Here is a 19,244-nt window from a genome sequence, read left to right as displayed (position 1 = left end):
AAGGACACATGCGTTTCGCTGATTCTAATTCGAGATTGCAGTGGTTACTTGGTAAACAGCCATAAACAACTTTAACATTCTTACTAATATGCGCCACACTCTGTGAACCTACACTAAATACATTTCTGGAGAACATCGACTTTGTAACACATTATAAACGCAAGATAAGAATTACCCATAATGCCACCTTGCAGTGTTCTGTGAAGTGATCCTAACGGCCAGAGCCTGTTGTGCTGTGCGCATGCGTCATCGTGCATGCATTTCAAAACACGTTTATGTACGTACAACTATTAAACATTTAAATAGTATGAGGAAACATAAATAAAACTTACTCTTCCCCCATAATTAATGGATTACGTTAATAAAATGTTTAATTTTACTTAAGAAACTCTAGTGCTTACTGAATGTTAAAAATATTATGTATTAATCATGACAGTTACTCTAATAGACTTTACAGCACCAAAAAGTCACTTTTTTCAGTGTACATTGCTTTATCCTTCTCTCTGTTAATCTCCGAGTTCCCTAACAGGAGTCTTCAATCAATCAATCAATCAATCAATGTTTATTTATATAGCCCCAAATCACAAATGTCTCAAAGGACTGCACAAATCATTACGACTACAACATCCTCGGAAGAACCCACAAAAGGGCAAGGAAAACTCACACCCAGTGGGCAGGGAGAATTCACATCCAGTGGGACGCCAGTGACAATGCTGACTATGAGAAACCTTGGAGAGGACCTCAGAAGTGGGCAACCCCCCCCCTCTAGGGGACCGAAAGCAATGGATGTCGAGCGGGTCTAACATGATACTGTGAAACTCGTTTGCACTTGCACTTGCATGGCTTAATCTTTGAGACAAGCATATAGTGGTGTTCAATGTGTATTTATTCATTTAATGTGTCATTTAAATGTATATCACATTGTTTTCTGCATGTAAAACTAAAAATATTCTTTGTAAAATGTTTTTTGTTAATATAGGTGGGTGTCTTCAAGAGAATAATTGGATTCACATTATTTCTTATGGAAATATTTGTTTCTGTATTCGTAAGATTTGGTTTTTATCTGACTTTTTTGGAAATAATTACAAACAAAAATCAAGATATCACCAATAGTAAAGGTATTAATACATCAGATAGTGTGTCAGCAGTTAAAATGTTGTCAGGTCAGAATGTTAAAACCTACAGTATGAGTGAAAAGAGGAATTATTTTCTAACATATTCATATAGAAATTTCATCATAACTTACTTTGTAATCCAAAAAATTTACTCCAGACCAGCATCTTAATTATTCTCTTTTTCAAGGACAGACTAAAAGGCCTTCGTCAGCACTTATTTTCTTTTTGAAAACGCATCTTTCGCATGTGCAATCCTTGACTTGATGTCTTTGTCACAGTATCCATCTTGTGCAATTATACTGCCAAGTTAGGTAAACTGTGTCACTTGGTTCAGTTGTACAGATCGCAAATTCCTCACCCAGCTGCTTTAACATATTCATCACCTTTGTTTTCTTACCGTTTACCTTCATGCCTTACTCTTCATGCTGTCTAATGCTTTCTTGTCATCAAGAATTATTAGCCGTTAACATAGCCAGCTACTCTGGCCTGGTCATCCTTATATGTCTTGAGGAGATGCCCACCCACACAAATGCCTTTATCCACCTGACCTAAGGCATCTCTCAGCATAGACATTTAACAGCAAGAGTAATAAACAACACCCATGTCTGGTTCCACGTCCAAACACAGCAGGATATATCATATTATCGTTCAGCCTGACTGTTGCAGTCTGTTCCACATACAGTGTCGCAATCAACCTTCAATCACGCCAATCGACAACAAATGAGAGTCGTGAACGCGAAATGGACAATCACTGCAAATTTTACCTTCTCGGTAATTCATCGACGAAGCACCTGGGCTTCGGAGGTAATGTGATCCACTCTCACCTCACAGCGGATCGGAACAGAAGAAACAAGCCCCTGACTGGAAGGATAGACCGAAAAGCTACAATTTTACTATTACTTCTACTCTCAGGAGACACTGAACTAAACCCTGGACAAATAACCACCCGGTTAACCACTGACACATGCCTTCTCTATCTGACCGACCACATCAAAAATGAGGTGAACGCGGGAAAATACTGCGGCATGGTCATGCTGGACATTCAGAAGGCCTTTGACACAGTTAACCACGCTGTACTGTTGGATAAGCTCCGAGCAATCGGATTCGACGAAACCTCATCAAGCTGGATGCAATCTTACTTGGAGGGGAGGAAACAGGTGGTAGAGGTGCCCCTCCCCTCTCAGTAAGCTGTGGAGTCCCCCAAGGCAGTATACTAGGACCTTTACTGTTCCTAATATACGTGAATGACATGCCATCAGCATGCCACTGTGAATTGTTCCTGTATGTGGATGACTCGGCCCTGCTGGTATCCGGCAAGGACAAGTCACAGGTGGAACAAATCCTCAGTGCTAAACTCCTCAATATTTGCACCTGGCTCGCTGACAACAAGCTATCCATACACTTAGGTAAAACGGAATCCATCCTATTTGGGTCCCATATCAAACTTAAGAAGGTCAGTGACTTCACTATAAAAGTGGGTGACATTGTTATCACCAGGAAGCATGAGATCACCTACCTAGGTTCCATTCTAGAGGCTAATCGTTCCTGTGATAAAATGGCAACCAAGGTGATCAAAAAGGTCAACCAAAGAACGAGATTCCTCTACAGAATCTCCTCTCTGGTCAACAAAAGCACCTTGAGGATTCTAGCGGGAACTCTCATTCAACCCTTCTTCGATTACGCTTGCACCTCCTGGTACCCCAGCACCTCCAAAACCCTCAAATCTAGACTCCAAACATCCCAGAATAAACTAATCCGGTTACTTTTAGACCTCCACCCCAGATCACACCTCAATCCAACCCACTTCTCCAAAGTGGGCTGGCTCAGGGTGGAGGACAGAGTAAAACAACTTGCACTGAGCCTAGTCTATAAAATCCGCTACACCTCCTTGATACCGAAGTACATGTCCAATTACTTCCTTAACGTAAATGACCGCCATAACCACAACACCAGGGGGAGCTCCACAAACCACGTTAAACCCAGATTCCGATCTAACAAAGGTCCTAACTCATTCTCTTTCTATGCCACATCAATGTGGAATGCACTCCCAACAGGCATAAAAGTAAGTGCATCTCTATATTCCTTCAAAACCGCTCTAAAACAACACCTCCAGGCAACTTCAACACTTTACTAATACCCTCCTCCATTCACATCCCATCTCCCGGGATTATAAACAACTCAAATGTACTTCTAATGTATATACTTGTTCTGATGCTATGTGAGCTCACTATGTTCTCTGCTGGCTGTACATATCCTACTAAATAAGACCTACACTGTTTCAATGTCCACATTTCTCTGTTGATGCAATTGTTGATGACTGAAGTTCTGATATCAACCAAAGCTCCTCATCCCACCCCCCGGATTGTAAATAATGTAAATAATTCAATGTACATACTATGATGATTAACTTGTGTGATGACTGTATTATGTTGATAGTATATATTTGTACCATGAATTGATTAACGTGGACCCCGACTTAAACAAGTTGAAAAACCTATTCGGGTGTTACCATTTAGTGGTCAATTGTACGGAATATGTACTGAACTGTGCAATCTACTAATAAAAGTATCAATCAATCAATCAATCAAAAAAAGCATTTTTAGGATCTATAGGAGTTTCATCCAATTCACTCTGTCAAAGGCTCTTTCATAATCCACGAAGCACATATATACAGTATGTCCTGGTTGTGGTGGATGCATCTTCTCGCTTAGTAATCTCATAACCGCTATGGCTTCCTTAGTGCCAAAACCTTTCTGGAATCTAAATGGTCATTGCTAGCCCATGGTTCTTTTCTGTTGGTTAAGACACGCAGAATTACCTTTAAGGCACTGACCACCGTTGCATCTGTTGGTGGTCTTTTCTCGATGCGTACGAGGACCAATTTTATCCAGTACTTTGGCCACACTCCGGTAGCATACATACTGTAGTAGAGGTCCATAAATGCCTTGACTCCCTTTGTATCTAACGCCTTCCACATTTCTGCTGGTATACCGCCACTTTCTTCCGACTTACCATCCCTTAGTTTATCAACTGCCTTCACAATTTCTTCTTTTAAGATATTATGACCATTAGGGCTGCGAATCTTTGGGTGTGCCACGATTCGATTCAATATCGATTCTTGGGGTCGCGAATCGATTATAAATCGATTTTTTTGATTCAACGCGATTCTCGATTCAAAAAACAATATTTTTCCGATTCAAAACGATTCTGTATTCATTCAATACATAGGATTTCAGCAGGATCTACCCCAGTCTGCTGACATACTAACAGAGTAGTAGATTTAAAAAAATAAAACTTATATAATTGTAAAGGATAATGTTTTATCAACTGATTGCAATAATGTAAATTTGTTTTAACTATTAAACAAACCAAAAATATGACTTTTTTATCTTTGTGAAAACATTGGACACAGTGTGTTGTCAAGCTTATGAGACACGATGCAAGTGTAAGCCACTGACACTATCTTTCTTTTGTTTTTATTTTTATAAATGTCTAATAATAATGTCAATGAGTGATTTTTAATCACTGCTATGCTGAAATTATAATAAGAATAATAATGGATTAGATTTCTATCGTCCATCCATCCATCCATCCATCCATCATCTTCCGCTTATCCGAGGTCGGGTCGCGGGGGCAGCAGCCTAAGCAGGGAAGCCCAGACTTCCCTCTCCCCAGCCACTTCGTCTAGCTCTTCCCGGGGGATCCCGAGGCGTTCCCAGGCCAGCCGGGAGACATAGTCTTCCCAACGTGTCCTGGGTCTTCCCCGTGGCCTCGTGCCCTAAACACCTCCCTAGGGAGGCGTTCGGGTGGCATCCTGACCAGATGCCCGAACCACCTCATCTGGCTCCTCTCGATGTGAAGGAGCAGCGGCTTTACGTTGAGCTCCTCCCGGATGGCAGAGCTTCTCACCCTATCTCTAAGGGAGAGCCCCGCCACCCGGCGGAGGAAACTCATTTCGGCCGCTTGTACCCGTGATCTTATCCTTTCGGTCATGACCCAAAGCTCATGACCATAGGTGAGGATGGGAACGTAGATCGACCGGTAAATTGAGAGCTTTGCCTTCCGGCTCAGCTCCCTCTTCACCACAACGGATCGATACAACGTCCGCATTACTGAAGACGCCGCACCGATCCGCCTGTCGATCTCACGATCCACTCTTCCCCCACTCGTGAACAAGACTCCTAGGTACTTGAACTCCTCCACTTGGGGAAGGGTCTCCTCCCCAACCCGGAGATGGCACTCCACCTTTTTCTATCGCGCTTTTGTATTATTAGATACTCTGGCCTGGTCATCCTTATATGTCTTGAGGAGATGCCCACCCACACAAATACCTTAATCCACCTGACCTAAGGCATCTCTCAGCATAGCATCAGCATAGACATTAAACAGCAAGAGTAATAAACAACACCCGTGTCTGGTTCCACGTCCGATCACAGCAGGATATATCATATTATCGTCCAGCCTGACTGTTGCAGTCTGTTCCATATACAGTATAGTGTCGCAATCAACCTTCAATCACGCCAATCGACACCAACGCATTTTTAGGATCTATAGGAGTTTCATCCAATTCACTCTGTCAAAGGCTCTCAAAGCGCTCACAGAGCAGTGGGAACCCATCATTCATTCACACCTGGTGGTGGTAAGCTACATCTATATCCACAGCTGCCCTGGGGTAGACTGACGGAAGCATGGCTGCCAGTTTGCGCCTACGGCCCCTCCGACCACCACCAATCATTCATTCATCATTCATTCACCAGTGTAAGCGGCACCGGGGGCAAAGGGTGAAGTGTCCTGCCCAAGGACACAACGGTAGCGATTTGAATGTCAATAGGCGGGGAGCGAACCTGCAACCCTCAGGTTTCTGGCACGGCCGCTCTACCCACTACGCCATACCGCCCCTATTATAACTAATATTGATACTGTTGTTGATAATATTCATTTTTGTTTCACTACTTTTGGTTTGTTCTGTGTCGTGTTTGTCTCTGTTTATTGCAGTTCTGAGTGTTGCTGGGTCAGGTTTGGTTTTGGAATTGGATTGCATTGTTATGGTATTGCTATGTATTGTTTTGTTGGATTGATAAAAAAAAAAAAAAATACATCGATTTTTAAAAAATGAGAATCGATTCTGAATCGCACAACGTGACAATCGCGATTTGAATTCGAATCGATTTTTTTCCACACCCCTAATGACCGTGGTTATCTAAGTCAACTTTCTCCTCCAATTCTACGGGAAGACTGTCGGGTTTTTCTTCACTGGTGTACAACTCCTCTACTTTATGTATTCCTTCTATCTGTTGCGGATATTACTTAGCATCTGTCAGTCCTTGGTGAGCACACTATCCTGTTTCTTTCCTCTACGCTCTTCCTGACACTCCTTGAACTTTGCGTATATCAGATCCGACTGGCCCATTCCTTGCAAATCTTCCAGTTTGTTACATTAATTCTCCCATAAGTTGACAAGTGCTTTGTTGGTTTCTCTATGTAGTTTATTATTCAATTTCCTGTCTATCCCTCTACAATGCTCAGTTTTCGTTTTCCTCCATTTCCTCCTCTCTTCCATCTTGTCCAGCATCTGGTTGGTGAACAAAGGCTTCTTTCCCTATTTTTTTGCTTCATTTACCAATATAATCCTTTTCGTTCTTTAAGACCAAACTTTTCAGCAGGTTCCACTGGCTTTCAAAGGTGTTATTGCCCGTATACTCAGTCTCGTCTTCCAAATACCTGTTTATGCCTTCCGCAAACTTGAAACAGGAATCACTTTTGAGTCTTCCATCCATCCATCCATCCATTTTCTACCGCTTATTCCCTTTCGGGGACGCGGGGGGCGCTGGCGCCTATCTCAGCTACAATCGGGCGGAAGGCAGGGTACACCCTGGACAAGTCGCCACCTCATCACAGGGCCAACACAGATAGACAGACAACATTCACACTCACATTCACACACTAGGGCCGATTTAGTGTTGCCAATCAACCTATCCCCAGGTGCATGTCTTTGGAAGTGGGAGGAAGCCGGAGTACCCGGAGGGAACCCACGCATTCACGGGGAGAACATGCAAACTCCACACAGAAAGATCCCGAGCCTGGATTTGAACCCAGGACTGCAGGAACTTCGTATTGTGAGGCAGACGCACTAACCCCTCTGCCACCGTGAGTCTTTCCTTTCTCATTTTCTGAATCTTCCTGCTGCCAGAGACTCGTTTTAGCCTTAGTTTAGCTTCCATGACGACCAAAATATGATTCGGATTACAGTCAGCTAGCTCCTGGGTAGGCCACCGCATCCTTTACACTGTTCTGGTATCTCACTCTGACAATAATATCATCTATTTGTAATCGCCCGATATCTTCTGGCGCATTCCACGTGTACATTCTTCTAGAATGGTCACCTATTAGCAATAGTCAATCTTCTGCGCTGACAGAATTCTACTAGCATGCCGCCCCTCTCATTTTGTGTGCCAGGACCAAAATGGCCAGCCCTTGTGTCTTGCAAAGGTGGGTAGTAACGCACTACATTTACTCCGTTACATCTATCTGAGTAACTTTTGGGATACATTGTACTTCTAAAAGTAGTTTTAATGCAACATACTTTTACTTGAGTATATTTATAGAGAAGAAATGCTACTTATACTCCGCTCCATTTATCTACATTCAGCTTGCTACTCGCTACCGATTTTTATCGATCTGTTAATGCACGCTTTGTTTTGTTTTGTCAGACAGACCTTCAAAGTAGGATGTATCACATGCCTGCGTTTCACCAATCAAATGCAGTCACTGGTGACGTTTGACTCCGTTTCACCAATCAAATACAGTCACTGGTGACCTTTGACTCCGTTTCACCAATCAAATACAGTCACTGGTGACGTTTGACTCCGTTTCACCAATCAAACGGAGCTAGGCGGTCAGATGATTAACTCCACATTTTTATTTTTTTTTATAAACCTTTATTTATAAATTTCAACATTTACAAAAAGTTGAAAATAATAATCAAAGTAAGTACAAAAACAGTACAAAACAGTATAAAAACCGTACAAAACAGCGCCAGGAGGTTGTAAATTCAAAGTAACTAAAATAGAATGCAAATATATGTATATATATATAAAATAAATTGCAAAGCCGTAGGCTCACTCAATCTCAGTAAATAACTTACATTTGGAACACAGCATCATCGTTTTCACAGCTTTTTGGTTGTTAGAGGTAGAGTGTTTTAATGTATAGTTTTAAATCTTTTTTAAAGGCACAAAAAACAGGTTGGGTATTGAGAAACTTACATTTATGAATATAAAACGTAGCCAATAGTATAATGAGGTTGCAAAGGTAAAATTCATTTTCAATACAGTGTAAAACCAAATATATATTATTTAATATATATTATTGTTTTAGTTGCTTAAGAGATATTCCTGGCTCTGAATTTGTTCATTGCTATTTTTATGTTTTTGTGCATTACTTGTTGCCGTCATCATTAAACGAACAGGTTACTCATTAGTTACTCAGTACTTGAGTAGTTTTTTCACAACATACTTTTTTACTTTTACTCAAGTAAATATTTGGGTGACTACTTTTTTTACTTGAATAATACATCTCTAAAATAATAGTACTCTTACTTGAGTACAATTTCTGGCTACGCTACCCACCTCTGGTGTCTTGTGACTGCATTCTAGTCAAAACCAAATAATTATTGTCTTTTCCTCGGATCAAGACTTCTTCAATGTTTTCGTACATTATCTTTATCTCCTCGTCTGGGTGAGCAGTGGTAGGCATGTATACAACTACAACAATGTCAACTGGTTAACCGTGTAATTTAACGACCAAAAGTTGATTACTGAGTTCCTCAACGCTGTCTATGCATTGTGCTGCATAGCGATCCAGAAGAACCGCCACACTTCTCTCTCGTTTTGAATCTCCAGAATAAATAACCTGCACATTATAACTGACAAAGGCAGCTGCAATCCACTGCTGTCCACCAACAGCATTATTCTTTATAGTCTCCATTATTAATTGAAAAAATTGCAAAAGATTCAGCAACACAGATGTCCAAATTACTGTGTAATTATGCGATGAAAAGAGACAAACGCTTCATCATTCCGCGACGTTTTCAACAAGAAACTCTGCGGGAAATTTAAAATTGTAATTTAGTATTGGCATGTGTTGCAATGTTAATATTTCATCATTGATATATAAACTATCAGACTGCGTGGTGGGTAGTAGTGGCTTTCAGTAGGCCTTTAAATTAAGTATGCCGTGCCTGTATATTTATTAAATATTTTTTGATGGTGACAGAATGACTCTGTCAATTGTTTCCTGTGGAAGAATGTTTTGAATACTGACTAACCAGAGGTGAGACAGTGTCCCTGAATGGATTGTGTTCAATGCCTTGACAGCCTACAGATGTCAGGGTCACACCCAGATCAAATTCATTACCCTCCATCATTATTAGGCTTCGCATTACCGATATTTTATCCATTACGACTTCCCATCTGGACGGTGCATGCTGGCAGAGTTAATGAAAATGTCAGTGCAGTATTGATCGTGCAACAGCGGCTTTTCACAGGAATTGAGTTGAACAGTGTGTTTTGGCAGGTGCAATCTACTGAGTCTAATGGTGAGTTATAGGATATGATGCAGACCGAGCCATTAATACCCCAAAATACAGAAAATTAACCCTATCATCACGATTAATGAGGAGCACTATCCCAGTTTTCAAGTGCATCATGTGTTTTTAGCCTCTTGCCTGTCACCAGTACCACTCAGCCTTTAGGGTTTGTGCTGAAAAGCACCAGAGATCAATCTGTGTGGTTTCTGTAAGAGGAGAGGAGATCTGACCATCTCAATCATGGCTGTCAGGGTGAGCTGCACAGTAGCAGCAGCAGCACAAGCACACCGTGCACGGACACAGCCCACTCGGCTCTGATCAGCCACCAAAGCGAAGCAGAGAGCCCGCTAACCACAAGAATAATGACACTGCCAAGGTGAAAAATGACAGCACCTTTTTGCTTCACCTGGAGGATTGGGGAATAAATCTTGGGTTGTCCTATATGATTCCACAAAAAAACAGAAGCATGTTGTTCTAAATCATACGCGCGAGAGGACATTGCCTGTGATTGTAGGATCATTTAGAACGGAGTACCCTGAGAACTCCAAGCCGTGAAGACGCACAATCCGTAGTTGTATGTGGGATATTGACAACAAGTCTCTTTACAAAGCTCACTGGAGCAACCAGAGCAGCTAATTATTCACAAAAATTAGACAACACCAACACACTACCTTGTACACACAGCTTTTAAAGCCCACGCTTTCCGGAATAAAACACATGCTGCAGCCCACGACTATGAGGTGGATGGTGTGATGGCTGACCATCTGAATCATACACCCCACCCCAGCCCAGCCCGCCATGTCTTCTCTTTAATAGCATCCCTCTCCTCCTACCTGCCTTGCACCCCCTATGTGCAAAGAGCAACTCCCTGCACTCGTCAAAACCTTGAGCTGAAACACTGTCAGCAGCTCTCTGCGTTACCATAGCGATGGGTTCCAAAGCTACTGGTATGAAACGGGAAGGTAAGATTAAAAACTGTCTTGAAGCCGGGGGCTTCTGGTGAAGACACCTAATTAGTCTCATCACCTGACCTTCGGAGAAAATTGGGAGGGACAAGATATCTGAAAATGGAATACAAGACTGCAAAAACTCACGAAATAATCTGGTAGATGTCCTCCGATCGTCCTTTACGCAGTCGTAGCGTCCAGGCACCCGGATTGGCTTTCAGCTGAAAATACCCCTGTTGTCAAAAAAAAGCACACAGTAAATAAATACACAATTTCTTTATACAAACCTTTATCATTTGAACAAAATTATACATTTAGATTAAAATTAGGGGTGTCCCAATCCAATATTGATATCGGTGTTACATACAGTCGTGGAATAAACACATTATTATGCCTAAATTTGTTGTGACGCATTAAACAATGTAACAAGGTTTTCCAAAATAAATCAACTCAAGTTATTTATTATTGAAGTCACAAAGTGCGTTATTTTTTTTAACATGCCTCAAAACAGCAGCTTGGAATTTGGGAAATGCTCTCCCTGAGGAGGAGGTTGAGGTGGGCAGGGTTGGGTCGGGTGTTTATATTGTAGCGCCCCGGAAGAGTTAGTGCTGCAAGGGTTTCTGGGTTTTTGTTCAGTTGTGTTTATGTTGTGTTATGGTGCGGATGTTCTCCCGAAATGTGTTTGTCATTCTTGTTTGGTGTGGGTTCACAGTGTGGCGCATATTTGTAACAGTGTTAAAGTTGTTTATACGGCCACCCTCAGCGTGACCTGTATAGCTGTTGACCATGTATGAATTGCATTCACTTGTGTGTGAAAAGCCGTAGATATTATGTGATTGGGCCTGCACGCAAAGGCAGTGCCTCTAAGGTTTATTGACGCTTTACCATACGTCCGTGTACACAGCGGCATTTTAAAAAGTCATGAATTTTACTTTTTGAAACTGATGCCGATATTTTTGAAACCGATACGGATAATTTCCAATATTACATTTTAAAGCATTTATCGGCGGATAATATCAGCAGTCCGATATTATCGGACATCACTGAAACATACATTTTCCACATACAAGCCGCACCCACCAATTATTAGGGAGAAAAACGTTGTTCTTCCATATATAAGCCGCACCCACCAAATGTTAAGGAAACATTTTTTTTTCCATATATAAGCCACACACACACCAATTGCTAGGAGGAAAAACTTTTTTCTTCCACATATAAGCCGCACCCACCAAATGTTAGGGGGAAAAACATATTTTTTACACATACAAGACGCACCCACCAAATGTTAGGGAAATTATTTTTTGCCATATATGAGCCATACCCACTAAATGTGAGGGGGAAAAACATGTTTTTTTTTTTCATATATAAGCCACACCCACCAAATGATAGGGGAGAAAGCATATTTTTTTCAAATATAAGCCGCACCCACCAAATGTCAGGGGGAAAAACTGTTTTTTTTCAAATATAAGCCGCACTCACCAAATGTTAGGGAAAAAACAAATTTGGTTTCCATATATAAGACCCCCCCCCCCCACCAAATGTTAGGGAAAAAAAAACGTTTTACACATATAAGCCAACCCACCAACGTTTAGGGATTTTTTTTTTCCATATATGAGCCACACCCACCAAATGATAGGGGAGAAAGCATATTTTTTTCAAATATAAGCCGCACCCACCAAATGTCAGGGGGAAAAACTTTTTTTTTTCCAAATATAAGCCGCACTCACCAAATGTTAGGGAAAAAACTAATTTGGTTTCCATATATAAGACCCCCCCCCTCCCCCACCAAATGTTAGGGAAAAAAAACGTTTTACACATACAAGCCAACCCACCAAAGTTTAGGGATTTTTTTTTCCATATATGAGCCACACCCACCAAATGATAGGGGAGAAAGCATATTTTTTTCAAATATAAGCCGCACCGACCAAATGTCAGGGGGAAAAACTTTTTTTTTTCGAATATAAGCCGCACTCACCAAATGTTAGGGAAAAAACTAATTTGGTTTCCATATATAAGACCCCCCCCCCCCCCCACCACCACCAAATGTTAGGGGAAAAAAACGTTTTACACATATAAGCCAACCCACCAAAGTTTAGGGATTTTTTTTTTCCATATATGAGCCACACCCACCAAATGATAGGGGAGAAAGCATATTTTTTTCAAATATAAGCCGCACCCACCAAATGTCAGGGGGAAAAACTTTTTTTTTTCCAAATATAAGCCGCACTCACCAAATGTTAGGGAAAAAACAAATTTGGCTTCCATATATAAGACCCCCCCCCCCCCCCCACCAAATGTTAGGGAAAAAACAAATTTGGTTTCCATATATAAGACCCCCCCCCCACCAAATGTTAGGGAAAAAAAAACGTTTTACACATATAAGCCAACCCACCAAAGTTTAGGGATTTTTTTTTTCCATATATGAGCCACACCCACCAAATGATAGGGGAGAAAGCATATTTTTTTCAAATATAAGCCGCACCCACCAAATGTCAGGGGGAAAAACTTTTTTTTTTCAAATATAAGCCGCACTCACCAAATGTTAGGGAAAAAACACATTTGGTTTCCATATATAAGACCCCCCCCCCACCAAATGTTAGGGGAAAAAAACGTTTTACACATATAAGCCAACCCACCAAAGTTTAGGGATTTTTTTTTCCCATATATGAGCCACACCCACCAAATGATAGGGGAGAAAGCATATTTTTTTCAAATATAAGCCGCACTCACCAAATGTTAGGGAAAAAACAAATTTGGTTTCCATATATAAGACCCCCTCCCCACCAAATGTTAGGGAAAAAAAACGTTTTACACATATAAGCCAACCCACCAAAGTTTAGGGATTTTTTTTTCCATATATGAGCCACACCCACCAAATGATAGGGGAGAAAGCATATTTTTTTCAAATATAAGCCGCACCCACCAAATGTCAGGGGGAAAAACTTTTTTTTCTTCAAATATAAGCCGCACTCACCAAATGTTAGGGAAAAAACAAATTTGGTTTCCATATATAAGACCCCCCCCCCACCAAATGTTAGGAAAAAAAAACGTTTTACACATATAAGCCAACCCACCAAAGTTTAGGGATTTTTTTTTTTTCCATATATGAGCCACACCCACCAAATGATAGGGGAGAAAGCATATTTTTTCAAATATAAGCCGCACTCACCAAATGTTAGGGAAAAAACAAATTTGGTTTCCATATATAAGACCCCCCCCCCACCAAATGTTAGGGAAAAAAACGTTTTACACATATAAGCCAACCCACCAAAGTTTAGGGATTTTTTTTTCCATATATGAGCCACACCCACCAAATGATAGGGGAGAAAGCATATTTTTTCAAATATAAGCCGCACTCACCAAATGTTAGGGAAAAAACAAATTTGGTTTCCATATATAAGACCCCCCCCCACCAAATGTTAGGGAAAAAAACGTTTTACACATATAAGCCAACCCACCAAAGTTTAGGGATTTTTTTTTTCCATATATGAGCCACACCCACCAAATGATAGGGGAGAAAGCATATTTTTTTCAAATATAAGCCGCACCCACCAAATGTCAGGGGGAAAAACTTTTTTTTTTCAAATATAAGCCGCACTCACCAAATGTTAGGGAAAAAACTAATTTGGTTTCCATATATAAGACCCCCCCCCCCACCAAATGTTAGGGAAAAAAAACGTTTTACACATATAAGCCAACCCACCAAAGTTTAGGGATTTTTTTTTTCCATATATGAGCCACACCCACCAAATGATAGGGGAGAAAGCATATTTTTTCCAAATATAAGCCGCACCCACCAAATGTCAGGGGGAAAAACTTTTTTTTTTTCAAATATAAACCGCACTCACCAAATGTTAGGGAAAAAACAAATTTGGTTTCCATATATAAGACCCCCCCCCCCACCAAATGTCAGGGGGAAAAACTTTTTTTTTTCAAATATAAGCCGCACTCACCAAATGTTAGGGAAAAAACAAATTTGGTTTCCATATATAAGACCCCCCCCCCCCACCAAATGTTAGGGAAAAATAACGTTTTACACATATAAGCCAACCCACCAAAGTTTAGGGATTTTTTTTTTCCATATATGAGCCACACCCACCAAATGTCAGGGAAAAAAACATGTTTTTCCATTTATAAGCCACAAATGTTAGGGGGAAAAACATATATTTTCAAATATATGTTTGGATATATGGATGTATCCTCGCTCATCCATTCAGACTGGACACTGGCCGAGAGTGGAGTCGGCTGTCTTGGTTGCTTTGTTGGGTCTGCTCCTGTCTCTGGCCATCCTCCCTCCACCCCAGCGGACGATGGCGTGGAACACCGCAGAGGCCACCACGGTGGATATGTTTCTTTTACTTTTTATTCATAGCTGTATGTAGAAGTGTCTGGTTGTATCTGCTGCTTTAATGTCCTCTGTGTTCTTTGATGTTTGATGTTTCCCTCTTACACACATGGAAGAGGGATGTGTACCATGGTTATGAGTTGTTTTTTTATTTATTTGTTTTTTTTCCCTTGGCCTCAGTCTGCACCTCCTCTCCAGGGCCCAGGCAAAGACCGATTTTCTAAATTTTATTTTAATCTTCTATTTTTTTCTCCCCCTCTCCCCCCACTTTGTTTACCTTTATCTCATCTTTTTTGTAAGGGGCGCTGGAAGCCGGCAGACCCGTCAGCGATCCTGTTCTGTCTCCCTGTAATGTTTGTCTAAACTTGAATGGGATTGTGCTGAAAATTTTAATTTTCCTGAAGGAACTCTCCTGACGGAATAAATAAAGTACTATCTAATCTAATCTAATCTAATCCGCACCCACCAAATGTTATGAACAAAACATATTTTTTACACGGGGCGGCATAGCTCGGTTGGTAGAGTGGCTGTGCCAGCAACTTAAAGGGTTTGCAGGTTCGATTCCCGCTTCCACCCTATAGTCACTATCGTTGTGTCCTTGGGCAAGACACTTTACCCACCTGCTCCCAGTGCCACCCACACTGCTTTAAATGTAACTTAGATATTGGGTTTCACTATGTAAAAGCGCGTTGAGTCACTAGAGAAAAGTGCTATATAAATATAATTCACTTCACTTCACTTCTTTAAACACAGAAGCACAATGCTGAAAGCACTGCTTTAAAACCTGCCTCGCCAAAGATGGCGTGATTAAAGTGTTACCACCTTGGCTTTAAACTTAGCTAAACAATTCAATAAAAAGGGGTCAGATCGACAGGTTATATAGTTAACTAGCTCCCCTGTTGTGCACATAGTTACGTTGACGCGCACACAGCTATTAGCGGAGTTTAAACCGCACACGGAGCGTAAACTCATGCTTCTGAAATGATTGAATCAAATTGCTACAGTTTGTGTTTTATTTTTAACAATGTGTGTCTTATCTGTGTAGTTTCAGCCACAGTATTGTTTTTGTATTTGCAAATGATTGTATTTGTCTTAAAGGAATTTTTTAAGTTAAAGTTACAGTTAATGTACCAATGATTGTCACACACACACTAGGTGTGGTGAAATGTGTCCTCTGCATTTGACCCATCCCCTTGTTCACCCCCTGGGAGGTGAGGGGAGCAGTGAGCAGCAGCGGTGGCTGCACCCGGGAATCATTTCTGGTGATTTAACCCCCAATTCCAGCCCTTGATGCTGAGTGCCAAGCAGGGAGGTAATGGGTCCCATTTTTATAGTCTTTGGTATGACTCGGCCGGGGTTTGAACTCACAACCTACCGATCTCAGGGGGGACACTCTAACCCAGGGGTCACCAACCTTTTCGAAACCAAGAGCTACTTCTTGGGTACTGATAACATTTGTTTTGCAAATAATCATTAAGTTTAGAATTTGATGCCAGCAACACGTGACAAAGAAGTTGGGAAAGGTGGCAATAAATACTGATAAAGTTGAGGAATGCTCATCAAACACTTATTTGGAACATCCCACGGGTGTGCAGGCTAATTTGGAACAGGCGGGTGCCATGATTGGGTATAAAAACAGCTTCCAAAAAATGGTCAGTCTTTCACAAGAAAGGATGGGGTGAGGTACACCCCTTTGTCCACAACTGCATGAGCAAAAAGTCAAACAGTTTATGAACAACGTTTCTCAGAGTGCAATTGCAAGGAATTTAGGGATTTCAACATCTACGGTCCATAATATCATCAAAAAAAATCATCAAAAAAACACTGTCACTAAATACAGTTTGTCACTACATCAGTAAGTGCAAGTTAAAGCTCTACTATGCAAAGCGAAAGCCATTTATCAACAACATCCAGAAACGCCGCCGGCTTCTCTGGGCCCGAGATCATCTAAGATGGATGCAAAGTAAAAAAGTGTTCTGTGGTATGACGAGTCCATATTTCAAATTGTTTTTGGAAATATTCGACATCGTGTCATCCGGACCATCCAGACTGTTATCGACGCAAAGTTCAAAAGCCAGCATCTGTGATGGTATAGGGGTGCATTAGTGCCCAAGGCATGGGTAACTTACACATCTGTGAAGGCACCATTAATGCTGAAAGGTACATACAGGTTTTGGAACAACATATGCTGCCATCTAAGCGCCGTCTTTTTCATGGACGCCCCTGCTTATTTCAGCAAGACAATGCCAAGCCACATTCAGCATGTGTTACAACAGCGTGGCTTCGGAAAAAAAGAGGGCGGGTACTTTCCTGGCCCGCCTGCATTCCAGACCTTTCTCCCATCGAAAATTTGTGGCGCATTATGAAGCGTAAAATACGACAGCGGAGACCCCGGACTGTTGAACGACTGAAACTCTACATAAAATAAGAATGGGAAATAATTCCACTTTCAAAGCTTCAACAATTAGTTTCCTCAGTTCCCAAACATTTATTGAGTGTTGTTAAAAGAACAGGTGATGTAACACAGTGGTGAACATGCCCTTTCCCAACTACTTTGGCACGTGTTGCAGCCATAAAATTGTAAGCTAATTTTTATTTGCAAAAAAAGTAAGTTTATAAGTTTAAACATCAAATATCTTGTATTTGTAGTGCATTCAACTGAATATGCGTTGAAAAGGATTTGCAAATCATTGTATTCCGTTTATATTTACATCTAACACAATTTCCCAACTCATATGGAAACAGGGTTTAAAAGATCTTCCGTTAAAATGGAGCCAAAAATGAAATTATTTGTGGTCCCCTTTATTTTGTATATTTAGCATCACAACACATTTTGGTACCCGGTACCAAAAAATTGGTAACAATAATAATAATAATAATAATAATAATGGATTACATTTTATATTGTGCTTTTCTATTATTAGATACTCAAAGCGCTCACAGAGAAGTGGGAACCCATCATTCATTCACACCTGGTGGTGGTAAGCTACATTTGTAGCCACAGCTGCCCTGGGGTAGACTGACGGAAACGAGGCAGCCTATCATTCATTCATCATTCATTCATCATTCATTCACCAGTGTGAGCGGCACCGGGGGCAAAGGTGAAGTGTCCTGCCCACGGACACAACGGCAGCGATTTGGATGTCAAGAGGCGGGGAGCGAACCTGAAACCCTCAGATTTCTGGCACAACCGCTCTACCCACTACGCCATACCGCCCCCAATCCTATTACCCACAAATTGTTAATTACTATTTTATGGCCACAAAGTTTCTGTCCTGAAGTAATGTATCCCTTGGAGGTCCGCTGTTACAGATTCGCATGTCGGCAGAAGACATGACCCCAGGATGCAAAGACAGAAAAACGGCGCAGGAAGTAGCAAACAAAAAAGGAAGAAGCGCTCAACAGAGGAAGAATACAACCCAAAACAGTCATGAAAGAAGATCATGACACATACATCTCTCCAAGGTGAGACAATTCCATACGTATCTATCCATCCATTTTCTACCGCGTATTCCCTTTTGGGGTGGCGGGGGGCGCTGGCGCCTATCTCAGCTACAATCGGGCGGAAGGCGGGGTACACCCTGGACAAGTCGCCACATCATCGCAGGGCCAACACAGATGGACAGACAACATTCACACTCACATTCACACACTAGGGCCAATTTAGTGTTGCCAATCAACCTATCCCCAGGTGCATGTCTTTGGAAGTGGGAGGAAGCCGGAGTACCCGGAGGGAACCCACGCATTCACGGGGAGAACATGCAAACTCCACACAGGAAGATCCCGAGGTTGGATTTGAACCCAGGACTGCAGGAACTTCGTATTGTGAGGCAGACGCACTAACCCCTCTGCCACCGTGAAGCCCATACGTATCTAGATACATGGAAAACAATGTGACTCAGAAAGAATACATTTTAAAATGTATCAGTTCGGCAGGATTTAAATCCGATTTGATTCGATGCAATCTCGTACTTTTATATTACCTTACAACAATTCCTAGATCACTTCCACTAATGTGGCAGTGCTTATCTTCAAGTAAATACAATTTACAGACCAGCCGACAAGCATTCACAAAGAACGATGTCAATCAATCAATCAATCAATCAATCAATGTTTACTTATATAGCCCTAAATCACTAGTGTCTCAAAGGGCTGCACAAACCACTACGACATCCTCGGTAGGCCCACATAAGGGCAAGGAAAACTCACACCCAGTGGGACGTCGGTGACAATGATGACTATGAGAACCT

General features: G+C 41.4%; 1 protein-coding gene across 4 annotated transcripts in view; it reads right to left on the bottom strand.

The window, feature by feature from the left end:
• Positions 1-19,244, bottom strand: part of uggt2 (UDP-glucose glycoprotein glucosyltransferase 2) — a 192,296-nt gene that overhangs the window by 40,451 nt on the left and 132,601 nt on the right. For all 4 annotated transcript variants that reach the window (XM_061879044.1, XM_061879043.1, XM_061879045.1 and 1 more), the window contains exon 30: positions 10,797-10,882. In XM_061879044.1, coding sequence (XP_061735028.1) covers positions 10,797-10,882 — 86 coding nt within the window. The remainder of the gene's footprint in view (positions 1-10,796; positions 10,883-19,244) is intronic.

This window comes from Nerophis ophidion, linkage group LG19, assembly GCF_033978795.1.
Source record: "Nerophis ophidion isolate RoL-2023_Sa linkage group LG19, RoL_Noph_v1.0, whole genome shotgun sequence".
Lineage (NCBI taxonomy): Eukaryota > Metazoa > Chordata > Actinopteri > Syngnathiformes > Syngnathidae > Nerophis > Nerophis ophidion.
The sequence above is the reverse complement of the archived record's forward strand: the minus strand, read 5'-3'. Positions and strand labels throughout refer to the sequence as shown.